Below are 16117 nucleotides of genomic sequence, written 5' to 3'. Positions count from 1 at the left end.
CATTATTATTGGAATCAGAGTCCGTCATTTTCACCTCACTGGTCATCACATTCACTTTCTGCTGCTCTATAGCAACTTTGTCCAGGTCTCCCCCTTCACACACACCCTGAATGACTATGACTGGATCAAAGCTGGCTTTAGACTTGCATCTTGATTACTTCTACGGCCTCAATTGTCTGAACTCCAGACTTCAGCATCTGCTCCTACACAAGATGAAACAATGACTTCTTTGATGAACCGTAACTCATTGTTGCCATTGCCATCTTTGTTTCAGATATCTTTCCCAGATCCAGCACTAGAGAAGACTAACCTAATTTCTCTTCGTTCTTAATCATAGTTGGTCCTGCTCCTGACTAAATCATTGGAATGGGAAGTTTTATGCTGGTTCTGTTTTTGGAACCTTGTGTAGGAAAGGGGGACTCTCGGAGTCATCGTCTTAGGCTACCACCTGCAGTCGAGTATGATTGTCCCTCTAAGTGTAAACTCTTAGTTGTGGGTACATAGGTAACTGCAGAGACATATTTTTGATTGGCATATTCTTTTGCAGCAAGAACATCGATTTCCAGATTGAAGGTGGTTCTGACAAATGGTGGCTTGATGCACCATCTTCTTGACATGTTTCTCCCTCTCATCCTCCATTCGTGCCTCTTCAAATTCCACAGGATTGTTGGTTACAGCTGACCTCCAGTTAGAACATTTGCGGGCTAGGGCTTCCCAGTTCTGGGTGTCTATGCCATAGTTTTTAAGGTTAGCTTTAAGCCCATCTTTAAATCTCTTTTGCTATCCACCAACATTCTGTTTTCCATTTTTAAGTTGTGAGTAGAGTAAATATTTTGGGAGATGGTGATCGGACATTCACCAGTCCAGCAAAGTTGAAGGCAGAGGATCATTTCTTCATTGCTAGTGATCTTTGCTTCTTTCAGAAAACTGACATTTCTCCTCCTGTCTTCCCAAGAGATTTGCAGGATTTTTTTTTTTTTTTTTTTTTTTTTTTTTTTTTTAAAGTTGAAATGATTTTTATTAAGTTTTTCACAATCCACACATGGAAAGAGGGGGAACAAAAAACAAGAAGATAGAACAGTAGGAAAGGGAGAGGTACACACAAAAAAAAAAAAAAAAAACACAGAAACCCACCATATCTAACTACCATCTAATACATACAATACAACTACTCAAACTATTCTAAAACGACTTCCACTCCAACCTCAGGATCTTTTCAAGATATTTCTTCACCTTAATATCTATTCTCATCCCATTGTTTTTTCAGCTTTCTTTTCATAATCATATATCAGGGACCAATCTGTCCTCCTCAAAACTCTTCCTTCATTTCTTCTCAACAAAAAAGTTAGTTCGTCCATGTCTCTTATTTCTTTAATTTTCTTCCACCAGTCTTCAATACTCGGAACCTCACCATTCTTCCAGTATTTGGCAAAAACCATCCTAGCCGCCGTTGTGCAATAGGTAAATAATTTATCTTCATTCTCATCCAGTTTACAGTCATCATCTGTAAATCCCAGAAGATAATATTCCGGTTTCTTCTTAAAGCTTTTCTTTAATATTTTTTGTAACTCCTCATGAATAATAGACCAGAACTTTGTTGTTTCTTTACATGTCCACCACATGTGGTAAAAGGTGCCTACTTGCTCACTACATTTCCAGCACTTATCTGATACATTTTGATACATATGGCTCAGTCTACTCGGAGTCAAATACCACCTATAAAACATTTTATACCAATTTTCTTTTAAGTCCATAGCATATGTGTATTTCAATTTTTTATTCCACATCCTTTCCCATTCCCCAAAGTGGATGGGCCTTCTTATATTTTCCGCCCATTTAATCATAGAGGTTTTCACCTGTTCTGTTTCTGTCATCCACTGGAGCAATTTATTGTATAATATTGTAACCGTTTTCCTTTGTGTTTTTAGTATTCTATCCCATATATTCTCGTTCCAATCAAAACCTGTTTTTTGATCTTGTTTAAAATAGTCTTTAATTTGTAGGTAATTTAACCAAGTTATATTGCTAAATAAAGTCTTTAATTGTTCAAATGATTTCATCTCTATTGTCCCCTTCACCAATATATCCTTGTATCTTGGCCATGTCCTCCATCCTAGTAGTCTTCTTTGATGCGCTTCCATTGCTGAAATCCATAATGGTGTTGTTTTATAGAAAAGAGCTTTGTACCTCATCCATGTCCGTAGTAGGGAGGCTCGCACGAAATGATTACCGAAGTTTTTCTCCTTCATCTCTCTGTTATACCATATATACGCGTGCCATCCCACTCTTAAATCATAACCTTCTAGATTTAGGCACTTCTCTTTGTCTAAAGTCATCCAATCCCTAATCCAGGACAGTGCGCAGGCCTCATGGTAGGTCTTCAGATCGGGAAATCCCAATCCTCCTCTTGTTTTCTTATCTATTAAATTCATATAGTTAATTCTTGGTCTTTTTCCTTTCCAGACGAATTTCATTAAATCTTTCTTCCACTGTTTGAACAAAGTTTGACTTCTTATTATCGGTATATTCTGGAACAAGAACATAAGTTTTGGTAATACATTCATTTTTATCAAGGATATTCTACCCAGGAGGGATAGTTTCAGCCGGTCCCAGTTCTGCAGATCCCTTTGGATCTTCTTCCAAACTAATTCATAGTTATTCTTTAAAAGTTGTCCATTTCTAGCTGTGATCCAGACTCCTAGATATCTAATTTTCTTGACACCTTCAATTCCAGCCTGTTGTTGAATCTTTATTTGTTTCTCCTTATTCACATTCTTAAATAAAAGTTTAGTTTTTTTCATATTCATCTTAAAACCTGCCACCTTTCCAAAATCTTCTATTTTATTTATCCAACTTTGTAAATTTTTCTCCGGGTTTTCAATTGTACCTATTAAATCATCTGCAAACGCTCGTATTTTATATTCAAATTTACCAATTTTTGTTCCTTTGATCTTTTCATCTTCTCTGATTTTCTTCATCAGGATCTCCACTGCCATAACAAAAATTAATGGGGAGAGTGGACAACCTTGTCTCGTGCCTTTCGTAATTTCAAATTCTTGAGTCACTTGCCCATTTACTTTTACCTTAGCTTTTTGAAATTCATAAATAGCATTAATTGCATTATTAAATTTCTCTCCCATATCCAACTCTTGTATCAAAATCTTGAAGAAATCCCAATTCAAATTATCAAATGCTTTCTCGGCGTCTATTGACAAAAGGGCAAATTCTTTTTGATGATTGGTCTCATAATATTCCAAAAGATCTAGAACGTTGCGTATATTTTCTTTCATATGTCTATTTGGAAGAAAACCTGTTTGTTCTTCTCCAATCCACTTACTTAAAAAAAATTTTAATCTTGTGGCCATAATATTTGCAAACAGTTTATAATCCGTATTTAACAAGGAGATCGGCCTATAATTTTTAATATCATTCTCCGGTGATCCTTCTTTGTGTATCACAGTTATTTCTGCCTCCTTCCAGGAGTCTGGAACCTTTCGAGATTTTAAAGCTTCATTCGCTATAACTTTGAAAATAGGTATCAACTGCTGTTTAAACGTTTTGTAAAATCCTGCCGTAAACCCATCCGGTCCCGGAGCTTTATCTGCATTCATTTTACTAATAGCTTTCTCGATTTCCTCTTCTGTTATTTCTTTGTTCAGTTCTTCTCTATCTTCATCTGTTATTTTATCCAGTTTCATTTGTCCAATATATTCCATAATATCTTCTTTCTTTATATCCTCCTTTGTGTATAGTTGTGTATAAAAAGTCTGAAACTCCTCCAGAATTTCTTTATCCGTTTTCAAGTCCTTGTCCTTGGTACTTATTTTAGCAATATGGTTGATTTGCCTCTTTTTTCTGACCTGGTTTGCCAACCATTTACCCGGTTTATTAGCATTTTCAAAAGCCTGTTGCTTTAGAAATTTCATCTGTCTTGATTGGAATTCCAGCTCCACGTAATTTTTTTCCTGTTTCAGTGTCACCAATTGTTTCTCTGTTCGTTTAGATGGGTTTTTCTTTAACTCCATTTCTTTTACTGCTATTTCTGCCCTCAACTCGTTTATTCTTTTATTTCTCTCTCTATTCCTTCTTGCTCCTTGTTGAATAAAGTGTCCTCTCATGACTGCCTTAAAGGCATCCCAGACCACTCGTGGCTCCATTGAATCTAGTCTATTTGTTTGTAGGTAGTCCTGTATTAACTTCTTGAAATATTCTTTGTCATCTTCCATTTTTATTAAATTCTCATTTAATCTCCATTTTCTATGATAATTTTTTTGATTTACGACAAGTTCCAGAGGGCAGTGATCTGATAAGTCTCGTGGCAGAATATTAATCTCTTTCACTTTAGTAGAGAGATTCTTAGTAATCCAAACCATATCAATTCTTGACCAGGATTGATGTCTATTCGAGAAGAAGGTAAAGTCTCTTTTATCTTTATTTCTAATTCTCCATGCATCTTCAAGATCGAAGTCTTTTTGTAAGTCCATGAATTTCTGGGGAAGTTTCCCTCCCTTAAACTTCTTTTTCTTCAAACTTTTATCTATCTGACAATCGACGACCCCATTAAAGTCTCCTGCCAAAATCAGTTCATCAAATTCTGTTTCCTTTAACTTAGTATTTAAGAATTCAGCAAATTTCTTCTTCGGTCCATTGGGAGCATATATATTACAAACCAATATTTTGGAATCTCCAATTATTATTTTCACTGCCACACATCTTCCTTCTGTGTCTCTAAATGCCAATTCTGAATCTATTGAGTCCTTTACATACGTAACCACTCCTCTTTTCTTTTTTTCATAGGCCGAATAATATTCCTTTCCTAATTTTTTATTCGGAAGGTGTGCCACATGTTTATCACAGATATGCGTTTCCTGTAACATTATTACATCAAAATTCTGTGTCTTCAGACTCCTCCATACTCTCTTCCGTTTTTGGGGGGAATTCATACCGTTAATATTATTCGAAAAACATTTTATTTGTCTCTCCATCATTTTATTTATCTTTATCTGGTCCCAATCCTGTGTCGCCAAAAGCCAATTCCATTGTTTCAGTTGCCGCTTGCTCCGAACTCTGATCTCCTTTTTCTTCCTTTTTCCGTGGTGTCATTCTCTGTGGTTTTGGTTCTTTTCCTAAAAAGCCATAATCCTTTGGTGATTTATATCTTGCCTTTTTTGCCTTTACTCCTTTCCTTGGTGTAGATAATCTTCTTTCTTCACCTTCCTCTACCTCTGCTTCCTCTTCCTCTTCTTCTTCTCCTAATTCTTCTTCTTCTTCCTCTTCTCCTTGCTCTTCATCTCCTTCCTTCTCTTTCATAAGTTTTTCATAAAAAATCTTGGCCTTGTGTTCTGTTGTCAACCAATATCTTTCTTCCTTGTATGTCACCATTATCCCTTCTTTTCTTTCCCACCTGAACCTTATCATTCTTTTCTTCAATTCTTCTGTTAAAAAAAAGTATTTTCTTCTTCTTGCTAAGGTTGCCTGTGGGAATTCTTTCAGAACCGCTATTTTCTTTCCTTTGTAAAAGATTGGTTTTTTATTATTATTATAAAGCACATCATCTCGTACCTTCTTTCTTGTAAATTTCACTATCACGTCCCTATCTGTCTTATTTCTTCTAGAATAAAATGATGATATCCTGTAGACTTGGTCCACTTCCTGTTCTAATTCATCTCCCTCACATTCCAAACAATCTGCCAGAATTTTGATTATCAATAATCTTATATCTTCTTTGTCGTCTTCCATTATATTTCTGAGTCTCAATTGAAAATCCATTTGCATTTGCAGTAGTCTTTCTTGTTCTAGTTCTATTTTTTCCCTTTGTCTGTCTAATCCTTTTATTTTTTGTGTCATCTCCTTTTGCGTTCCTTCTATTTTCTCTTTAGAGGCTTTCAATTCCTTTACTTCTCCATCCAGCTGTGTTATATCTTTCCTTATCTGTCCAAATTCCTCTTTTATTTCTGTTTTCATTACTTTAAATTCTTCTGTCATTTTAGTAATTATTCCTTCTTGTTTCTTATAGTACTCCTCATGTTTAGTCTTCATTTCCTCCTTCAATTCTGTTTTCAACGCATCTTGTTTCTCTGATATCTTTTTAATCTCTTTTAAAAGATTATCCATTTTAGGATTTATATCCAATGATCCTCTTCTTGACTCTGCTTTACCTGGAGTTGTCATTTCCCAATTGCCTCTTATTTCCCAAAAATCTTTATTCTAATTACATCTATTATCAATTATAGTATTGATTTTCAAAGCAAAAGTCCATCAATTTAATTTAATTTCATAGCCAATTGTGATATAAGTCAATTTCTTACTTCTTACTTCTTAAAGGTCTTCAATTATTCAATTATTAACAAATTATAAAGTTGGTTCATTCACTCATAATATATCTACCCACTAGTATTTAAAATCTAATACTTTCACCAATATTAATTAATTTTATTTATTTTATTCTAATTTTCCCCCTTTTAAAAAGGATATGACACTATCTTGTTTAAAGTCAATTTCATGTAATAGTATATTGACTACAATGGGTTATCAATTTATCACCAATCTAAAATTTCTAAAATATAAACTTTCTTTTTTTTTTTTTTTTTTTTGAAATGATTTTTATTAAGTTTTTCACAATCCACACATGGAAAGAGGGGGAACAAAAAACAAGAAGATAGAACAGTAGGAAAGGGAGAGGTACACACAAAAAAAAAAAAAAAAAACACAGAAACCCACCATATCTAACTACCATCTAATACATACAATACAACTACTCAAACTATTCTAAAACGACTTCCACTCCAACCTCAGGATCTTTTCAAGATATTTCTTCACCTTAATATCTATTCTCATCCCATTGTTTTTTCAGCTTTCTTTTCATAATCATATATCAGGGACCAATCTGTCCTCCTCAAAACTCTTCCTTCATTTCTTCTCAACAAAAAAGTTAGTTCGTCCATGTCTCTTATTTCTTTAATTTTCTTCCACCAGTCTTCAATACTCGGAACCTCACCATTCTTCCAGTATTTGGCAAAAACCATCCTAGCCGCCGTTGTGCAATAGGTAAATAATTTATCTTCATTCTCATCCAGTTTACAGTCATCATCTGTAAATCCCAGAAGATAATATTCCGGTTTCTTCTTAAAGCTTTTCTTTAATATTTTTTGTAACTCCTCATGAATAATAGACCAGAACTTTGTTGTTTCTTTACATGTCCACCACATGTGGTAAAAGGTGCCTACTTGCTCACTACATTTCCAGCACTTATCTGATACATTTTGATACATATGGCTCAGTCTACTCGGAGTCAAATACCACCTATAAAACATTTTATACCAATTTTCTTTTAAGTCCATAGCATATGTGTATTTCAATTTTTTATTCCACATCCTTTCCCATTCCCCAAAGTGGATGGGCCTTCTTATATTTTCCGCCCATTTAATCATAGAGGTTTTCACCTGTTCTGTTTCTGTCATCCACTGGAGCAATTTATTGTATAATATTGTAACCGTTTTCCTTTGTGTTTTTAGTATTCTATCCCATATATTCTCGTTCCAATCAAAACCTGTTTTTTGATCTTGTTTAAAATAGTCTTTAATTTGTAGGTAATTTAACCAAGTTATATTGCTAAATAAAGTCTTTAATTGTTCAAATGATTTCATCTCTATTGTCCCCTTCACCAATATATCCTTGTATCTTGGCCATGTCCTCCATCCTAGTAGTCTTCTTTGATGCGCTTCCATTGCTGAAATCCAATAGGAAGCACAGACTCTAATAGGAAGCACAGACTCTTTTCCTCCACTTGGGGGCACCAAAATTTTAGATTAGTCCTTTACTTATCTGTTCCTCTTTGTGATTGTTCCTTCAATGGTTATTTATCATCCAGTTCTCCTCCCAATTATAGTAATTTTCGTCTACTTCTCTTCCTGGTCCGATGTCATCTTCTTCTCTTCCTGGTCCGTCGTCGTCTTCTTCTCTTCCTGGTCCGTCGCCGTCTTCTTCTCTTCCTGGTCCGTCGTCGTCTTCTTCTCGTCCTCGTATCTCCTCTCCGTCACTTCTATTTATGACTCTTATGCTTGCACCGCCACTCCTTTGCTCCTCCAATTCTCCCTGTCTTCCAAATGCACAAATTCCTTCTCTGCCAGTCTATAACGTTTTTTCTCTATGATCCAAAATGGCGCCAGCTCTCCTTCCGCCACGTCACTTCCTCCTTCACTCCTTTCCGACCCCTCTTGGTTCCTCTCTTTTCTTAGTCCTCCAGAGTCTCCTGCCTTCCTGTTCCTGCTCCGTCACTTCCTTTACTTCATGCAGCCAGATTGTTTATAAAGAAGGCAGGGGTAGACTCAACAATAATGGCGTCAAGGTCGGTATTGTTTATCTTTCTTTCTTCCGTCTCTAGTTCCAAAAGGAACCTCCACTAGGATTGCGTGAGGGGCTCTTTATCCTCCTTACTTCTTTTATAGTAAATTATAGTATATATATAAAGATTAATTTCCATAGATCAGCTTATTTTCCATTAATTTGATCTATTTTCGCCAAATTTCCTCTTATCCAATTTAGTCCAATTTGCCCAAGTTATCAAATCACCTATATATAATTTATGTTCCTTGATTGTCTTTATTCTTTGATTCTTTATTCTTTATTCTTATTGTTTGTTCCTTCTTCAGCCTTCCTTATCTTTCTCTTCCCTCCGTTCCTCCCTTCCTTCAAATATTATTAATTTGGGAACACCTTCCCGTTACCTGGGGTTGGGGTCTTTCTTTTTTCCTTTCCCCAGCCGGGGTTTCTTCTGTCTTCCTCTTCTTCTATTTTGAGTGGTTTTGGCGGCGGTTAGACAAGCCTCGCGGCTTGATCCTTGCGGGGTGGCTCGCTTCCCCTTCCCGCTCGGACCCTCTCGATTTCTCCTCCTTGAGGGGGGAGAGATCTTTGGGGCCTCAAGCGTCCTTGGGGTTCACGACACCTTTGCACTCAATCCGGCAAAGGGGGGAGCTTTTTTTTTAGCTCTACCTAACCACCCACGCTGGTCCTCGTCGGGAGCTCCCTCTCGACGAGGCTATCCCGTCGCCATGTCCACCGGAAGTCCGAGATTTGCAGGATTTTTCGGAGGCAACACTGATGGATTTGTTTGAGAAATTGAGAGAAATGTTTGTAGAAGGTTCATGTTATATACTACACTTGCTATGGTAACACTGTTGCCTTCTCCACTGAAGGCTGTCTTCTTTGTGCTTATCATTTCTACCCATAGTGCTAATCACATCTGCCAGTGAATTTGTGATACTACTTTTGACTGTGCTCCTTCCTTCTGAAGTTAGTTTTCTCTCTAAGGTGATGTTACAATGTGTCACCCCAATCAAGACATAGTCTTGCTTGTGTTTTTCCCTAACTTGACCTCATGTCTTGAGAAATTACTAAAGTCTTGAAATGTTTGCTTTTTGCACCCATGAATTGCTCCCTTTTGTCAATTCAGTAGACTGTTCATCTATTATGAAGGCTCCCTAAAAGGATCACCATAATTTCTCAGAAACTCTCTAAATGGATGGTGCAAACATCTCAACTAGATTATTTACTTGCCAATAAAGCTTTTCTTACTGGCATCAGAGCACAATCCACTTGGAGTGTTTTTGCATCTGCAGCTATTATCAGGGTACTTTCCTATCAGAACTTTGCAAGCAGCCACTTGGTCTCAGCCCTCCAGAATTCATATGGCATTTCTGCTTAGACTTTAGAGAATTTTTTTCAATTTTAGTTTTTTACCCTTTAGATAATTTTCAGGTCTTGTGGAACCCCTGCAGAAATATGTTATGTCATATCAAAATTATTGATTAAAATGAGTTTTTATTACAATGTCTCACAAAATCCCTAGCAACCTCTTAGGGAATCCTAGGGTCTCAGATACCTTGGCTTGAGAAACCCTGCTCTAGAGCTAGAAGGTGCGCACTTTGATTGTGCTTTGATACAATCTTTATTCTGGTGTCCTGAGTAATTTCTAATGGTAAGTTTCCAATCACCCATTCGTATGAGGCACAGAACCACAGTAAAGAAGAACATACTGCTGTGCTTACCTGTCACTGTGGTCCTTTGACTGCTCATCTGTGCCCTCATACCACCCGCCTTACCTCCCCTCTTTTCAGGTTCCAGTGCCTTATTCTTCCAGTGGATGAAACTGAGGGCAGAGTAGCCTGGTAGGCTGGAACATGCACCCTTGTAGGGAGGAGGTTGGGTTTTCTGCCAAGGCTACTGACCCCTGGAGCTTTCAGAACAGGGTCTCTAGCAGGCACAAGCCCATTTGTGTGAGGGCACAGATGACAACTAGAAGAACCAAGTTACAGGTAAGAAGCCCGTTCGTCATAATTCAGCAGCAACACCAACAATTCCTTCGCTTCTTTTCTGGCACTGACACTTATTGGTACAAAATCCAGACTTTCTCTAACGACAAAGGAGTTCACAAAATGCATGGCTGTGGTTATTTTCTTCGTCTGCACTCAGGCAATACAAATGTTTTCTTACCTGAACAATTGGCTGTTGGTTGCACCTTCAGAAGGAAAACTACACACCAGTCTCCATTGAACTCAGGCATGTAGCCGGGGGGAGGGGGGGCTTGAGGGGCTTGACCCCCCCCCCCCCGAAATTCTCATTGTGGTTCGCGAAAAGGCCTTACTGGTGCACTATTTAAACTGTTATGTTTATTCATATCATGATCTGATCACCATACTCAATATATCCCATATGCATTATGCATGGGGGTATTGGGGTAACGATACAAAAGGTTTGCTAGGGTAGACCCTCTTTCACTCAGACTCAGCCCCCACTCAGAATTAAACTTTATAATAATAATAATAATAATAATAATAATAATAATCGTTTTATTTCTTATCCTCCTCTCACGGCTCGAGGCAGGTTACTGCATTTCTAAAACATAAATAAACACATAATAATTTTAAAACGCTCCATAAGTTTAAAACATCTACTTAATTCTATAATAGTAAGATCATTACATTTTTTGCTGCCTATGTCTTTGAAATGTAAGTATGAATGTCTATTCTGACTGTACAAAACAATTAATTACTGGAAATATTTCTTAAACCAGAATGTAACGAGACGAGGGAGTAGCCCAGGAAGCCTAGAAGTTCCAAAAGATCTTCCTGATATATTGAACAAGCAGAGTCAGATGCGTCCTGCAGATGACCCAGGCGTGCCTTCTGAGTGGACATCTCCTGCCAGTGCCGGCAGCAGTGACCTGGTCAGTTCTGACAGCCATTCGGACTCCTTCAGCGCATTCCAGTATGATGGCCACAAATTTGAAAGCAAGTATTACCCCAGTTAAGACCTCCTTAGACCTGTAATATTTGCTACACTTTAATTCTTGTAATAAAAAAGTTTTACAGAAAAGTGGTTTCTCCCTTTCATTGGAAGGCTGTTTGATCCAGCAGAGGATAATTAGTTATTGGACTGTGGAGACAGTGATTTTTTATAGTTTTCTTCTCTCTCTAAAACCACTATTATAACAAAGAGTCTCCAGAACCCCAGAATTTTATTAGGGCTGCAAGATGCAACAAAAGCAGGGATTATTGGTCCTAATCTTCAATCTCCTTGTTTTGGTGACAGGAGCCCTCTCTGTTTAGAAAAGGCACATTTATTTATTTATTTATTTATTTATTTATTTAAAATATTTATATCCCACCCTTCTCCCCACAAGGGGGACTCAGCGTGGCCTCACATGAGCATCAGAGGATGCTAACAGCATAAATACCATAAAAATCACAATTCACAATAAAATCATTTTAAAACATTGTACATCATCAGTAAAATGTAACAATAAATTAGTAGATTAACGTGCCAGTAAAAACCAAATCACTGGAAACAACCACATCACTGGGTACAACTGATAATGTGAACAGGTTTCATTAGTACATTTGTTTTATCTGGGTGTTTTAACTCTTGTTCCCTGCCTCTAACTATGAGCAAGAGGCTGGTAACAATTACTTATTGTTACTGTTATTATATTAATTAACTAATCTAGAGCACACAATGCATAGATCATGGAGCATCTTTTTGAGATTTGTACATTGAACACAGAGATCTGTATAAGGGCTTGTAAAAGCATTTGGCTCTAAGTATATTTAGCAGAATATGAAAGTTCATTTAGAATCAGAGAGAAAAAAAACTATTATTCTGTTATTCTAAATGATCCCAGAGGCCACCAGGTCTAATCCCATTCTGCCATGCAGGAACTCACAATTAAAGCACCCCCAACAAATGGCTGTCCAGCCTGTGCTTAAAAAACCTCCAGAGAAGAGGAGTCTTTGGACTACACCACACCCCAAGACATTATATTCCACTGCTGAAAAGCTCTTATCATTAGGAAGTCTTTCGTAATTTTTCAGTGGAATCTCTCTCTTCCTGCGATTTCAATCCATTGCTCCATTGTGTGCTAGTGTCCAGAACAGCAGAAAAAGGTTTGCCCCCTCCTCAATGTGACATCCTTTCAAATATTTAAACACAGCTATCATGTCCCGTCAGTCGTTTTTTCTCCATATTCAGTTCCCTAAGTCATTCTTCATAGGGCTTGGTTTTGTAGACGAGCATTTAAAAGATGTAATAAAACCACTGTTGAAAGAACAATCACTGGACCCCACTCAATTAAACAACATTCGGCCAGTTTCCAATCTTCCCTTTTTGGGCAAATTCTTGGAATGTGTGGTGGCCTCGCAACTTCAGGTGTTCTTGGAGGACCCCTGCTATAGACCATGGCATCCTTTTGGGACGCCTTGCGGAAATGGGGCTCAGAAGTACTGTTCAGCTCCCAGAAGGTGTTGTTGGGGGACACCTGCTCAGCCCAGCAGCCATTGCCTTGTGGGGTCTCCCAGGGTTCAGTACTGTCCCCCAGGTTGTTTAACATTCACTTGAAGCCGTTGGGAGAGATCATCTAGAATTTTAGAGTTTCATGTCATCTGTAAACAGATGATGTTCAACTCTATCACTCCTTTTCAACTGCTGCTTAGGAGGCTGTTCAGATTCTGAACCGGTGCTTGGCAACTATGACGGTCTGGATGAGGGCAAACAAATTGAAATTGAATCCGGTCAAGACAGAGGTTCTCCTGGTCAGTTGCAAGGCCGAACAGGGCATAGGGTTAAAGCCTGTGCTGGACAGGGTTTCATCCCCCTGAAGTCGCAGGTTCGCAGCTTGGGAGTGATCCTGGATTCATGGTTGAGCCTCGGCATTGACCATGGGAACATTTGCACAATTAAAACTTATTCGCCAGTTGTACCTGTACCTTGGGAAGTTAAACTTGGACCCAGTAGTCTATGCTCTTGTTACATCCCAAATAGACTACTGCAACATGCTGTACATGGAGTTGCCTTTGAAGACTAAGCTCCAAATGGTCCAACGGGCAGCAGTCAGGTTAATCACCATTGCAGCGTACAGGAAGCATACAACTCCCCTATTGTTTCAGCTCCACTGGCTGCCCATCTGCTACCGGGAACAATTCAAAGTTCTGGCTTTGGCCTATAAAGCCCTAAACCAGTGCTTCTTAACCTGTGGGCCCCCAGGTGTTTTGGCCTACAACTCCCAGAAATCCCAGCCAGTTTACCAGCTGTTAGAATTTCTGGGAGTTGAAGGCCATAACATCTGGGGACCCACAGGTTGAGAACCACTGCCCTAAATGGTCCCAGCCCAGCTTACTTATCCGAACGTATCTCCCTCTATGAACCATTCTGGTTTAAGATCTTCTAGGGATCTTCTGGGGAGGCCCAATTCTCGGTCCAACCTCCTTCGCAGGCACGATTGGTGGGGATGAGAAACAGGGCTTTCTCAGTGGTGGCTCCTCAGCTATGGAACTCCCTCCCCAGTGATATTTGATCAGTTCCTTCCCCTTTAGCCTTCAGGATGAAAGTTAAAACATGGCTATGGGACCAAATGTTTGGAGATTAATTATAGTGCAATAAATGAACAAAGAATCTTTGAAGTAACAATTTGAAATGGCCCTGGACTATGACATGGGATTTTGTAATTTTCATAGTTGACATAACTGTTTTTATGTGTTTAATGTAGATGTTTTTACCAGTTTCTTAATGTGTGCTCTCTTGCCCCCTGAAACACGGCTTCATCTTCAAGAAATCTTGCATTTAGTTCAGAGAACCCAATACCTCAGACTGATCTTTGATTGTGGGAAAGCATTCCAGTCTTCTCATCTCACTTGTCTAAACCACCATAGCACTTTGCTTCAGTTTCCAGTTTCATTTCAGCTCTTCCAGTTTCTTGATATAGTGTTGCTGTAATTTGCACTTGTTAATGCTTGCAACTCACTTGCATTAAATACAAATTAAAGTCAGCAAACATGCTATTTCTTTGGGAGTCCTGTGTTTCTGAAATACATTTGAGCAACGATTTTAATCTGAGCAGTGGGCCTTACTGATTTTGTGTTGTGTCTGTGCGTGTGCATGCGTGTTTTTAACTTCTGCAGATTTCAGCTTGTGTCCTGAAGGTGGCACAACTTCTACAGAATCTGATGCCGGTTTGGGGAATCAACAAAGTGCAGAAGAGCAAGAAGTAGCTAGTCTAACTACACTCCATATTGATTCTGAGACCAGCAGTCTCAATCAACAACCATTGTCGACTGAAGCAGCAACTGTTACAGGTAAAACTGGGCAGAGAGAACACTCACAGCAGGAGAATCAACATCTTCTGTAGTTTTATATATAATCCAGCAAATTCCCAGAATCCTAACCATACCAGTAAAAATATTTTGGAACTTTAAAGACAAATAGACTCATGGCATACATGGAATTTGGCAAAGGTGCCAGCTCCATACTGGCCTGGTTAACTAGGATCAGCAAAAGCCCTGCAAGGTAGGACTGCTGTTACCATTTCTATTCAACTCAGGAAAATCCAGACCTTATGGTACATTTTTAAAGTTCCTTCCCAACAAGAAGCAAAACCCACATACTCTATTCCTCACTATCCCACACCAAAATAGCATTCAGAATGTCATCTGAATCAAAACAATTAATATGTATCTAAATATAAAGTTCATATAAAGTATCAATGTAGTAAAAGTATTTAAAAATGGAGTTAGGCACTCAGCCACTCACTGATTTAGAAGCAAATTACCTAAGTATATAAATTTATAGAATGTTAAATTTAAAAAATCAGTTTTTTTATTTTAACAAATAAAACCAGAAATTCTTAATAGCAAAACCTTAAACATGAACTGGATTTGTCAACAGAATGCCATCTTAGAATATATTCTCAAAGGCTTTCATGGCCGAAATCACTGGGTTGTTGTAGGTTTTTCAGGCTGTATGGCCATGTTCTAGAAGCATTCTTCTAGAACATGGCCATACAGCCCGAAAAACCTACAACAACCCCATCTTAGAATATTTTAAAATGTTTTCCTTTTAACATAGCCAATATTGTGTTAGCATAAATACTACTTGCATATCAAAAAGATCTGTGAGTAAATGTACTTTTAATTCTGATAGTTAAAGTATCATTGCAGGTTCTGAAAGTGCTTCGCCGGTCCAGTCTGCCATTGGATCACGGTCCCAAACTCCATCACCTGCTACTTTGAGTGCTGATCACAATGAACAGAAAGACCTACAGCTGGATGAGAAGCTCCACCACTCTGTTTTACAGACACCAGATGATCTAGGCAATGTCTCTTTTGTCTTATTGGCAAACTTTAAAATGCCTTTTCTTTATTTTTTTGGTGCAGAATCTAATATTATCAACTTTGCTTTGAATCCTTTATGCTACTTTTTAATAGTTGCTGGCTGTTGCTCTAAGTCAGGCCTGCACAACCTGTAGTTCTCCAGGTGTTTGGGACTTCAACTCCCAGAAGCCTTAGCCAGCTTGTCCAATAATTAGGAATTCTGGGAACTGAAGTCCAAAACACTTGAAGGGCCACAGGTTGTGCATGCCTACTCTATTTTTCCTATTAACAAATTGTCCCATGGAATTCTAAAATTACCTGTAGACTCTCCAAATTAAAGGCGCTTTTCAATATTTGATGTGATGGTTGTGAGATAGAAAATATAGTAGTTATATTTGCTGAGAGGACAAATCTCACAACAGTTTGTGTTTACTTTTGTCCCTATGAGTCACGGTCAGCATTGTGCAGATCTTGGCTAA

At 38.1% G+C, this 16117-nt stretch overlaps 1 protein-coding gene across 11 annotated transcripts in view; it reads left to right on the top strand.

The window, feature by feature from the left end:
• Positions 1 to 16117, top strand: part of RALGAPA1 (Ral GTPase activating protein catalytic subunit alpha 1) — a 165988-nt gene that overhangs the window by 69219 nt on the left and 80652 nt on the right. For all 11 annotated transcript variants that reach the window (XM_060759103.2, XM_060759130.2, XM_060759110.2 and 8 more), the window contains 3 exons: positions 11072 to 11288; positions 14451 to 14624; positions 15486 to 15638. In XM_060759103.2, the coding sequence (XP_060615086.2) occupies positions 11072 to 11288; positions 14451 to 14624; positions 15486 to 15638 (544 nt within the window). The remainder of the gene's footprint in view (positions 1 to 11071; positions 11289 to 14450; positions 14625 to 15485; positions 15639 to 16117) is intronic.

This window comes from Anolis sagrei, chromosome 1 (genome assembly GCF_037176765.1).
Source record: "Anolis sagrei isolate rAnoSag1 chromosome 1, rAnoSag1.mat, whole genome shotgun sequence".
In the NCBI taxonomy this organism is placed as follows: domain Eukaryota; kingdom Metazoa; phylum Chordata; class Lepidosauria; order Squamata; family Dactyloidae; genus Anolis; species Anolis sagrei.
The sequence above is the reverse complement of the archived record's forward strand: the minus strand, read 5'-3'. Positions and strand labels throughout refer to the sequence as shown.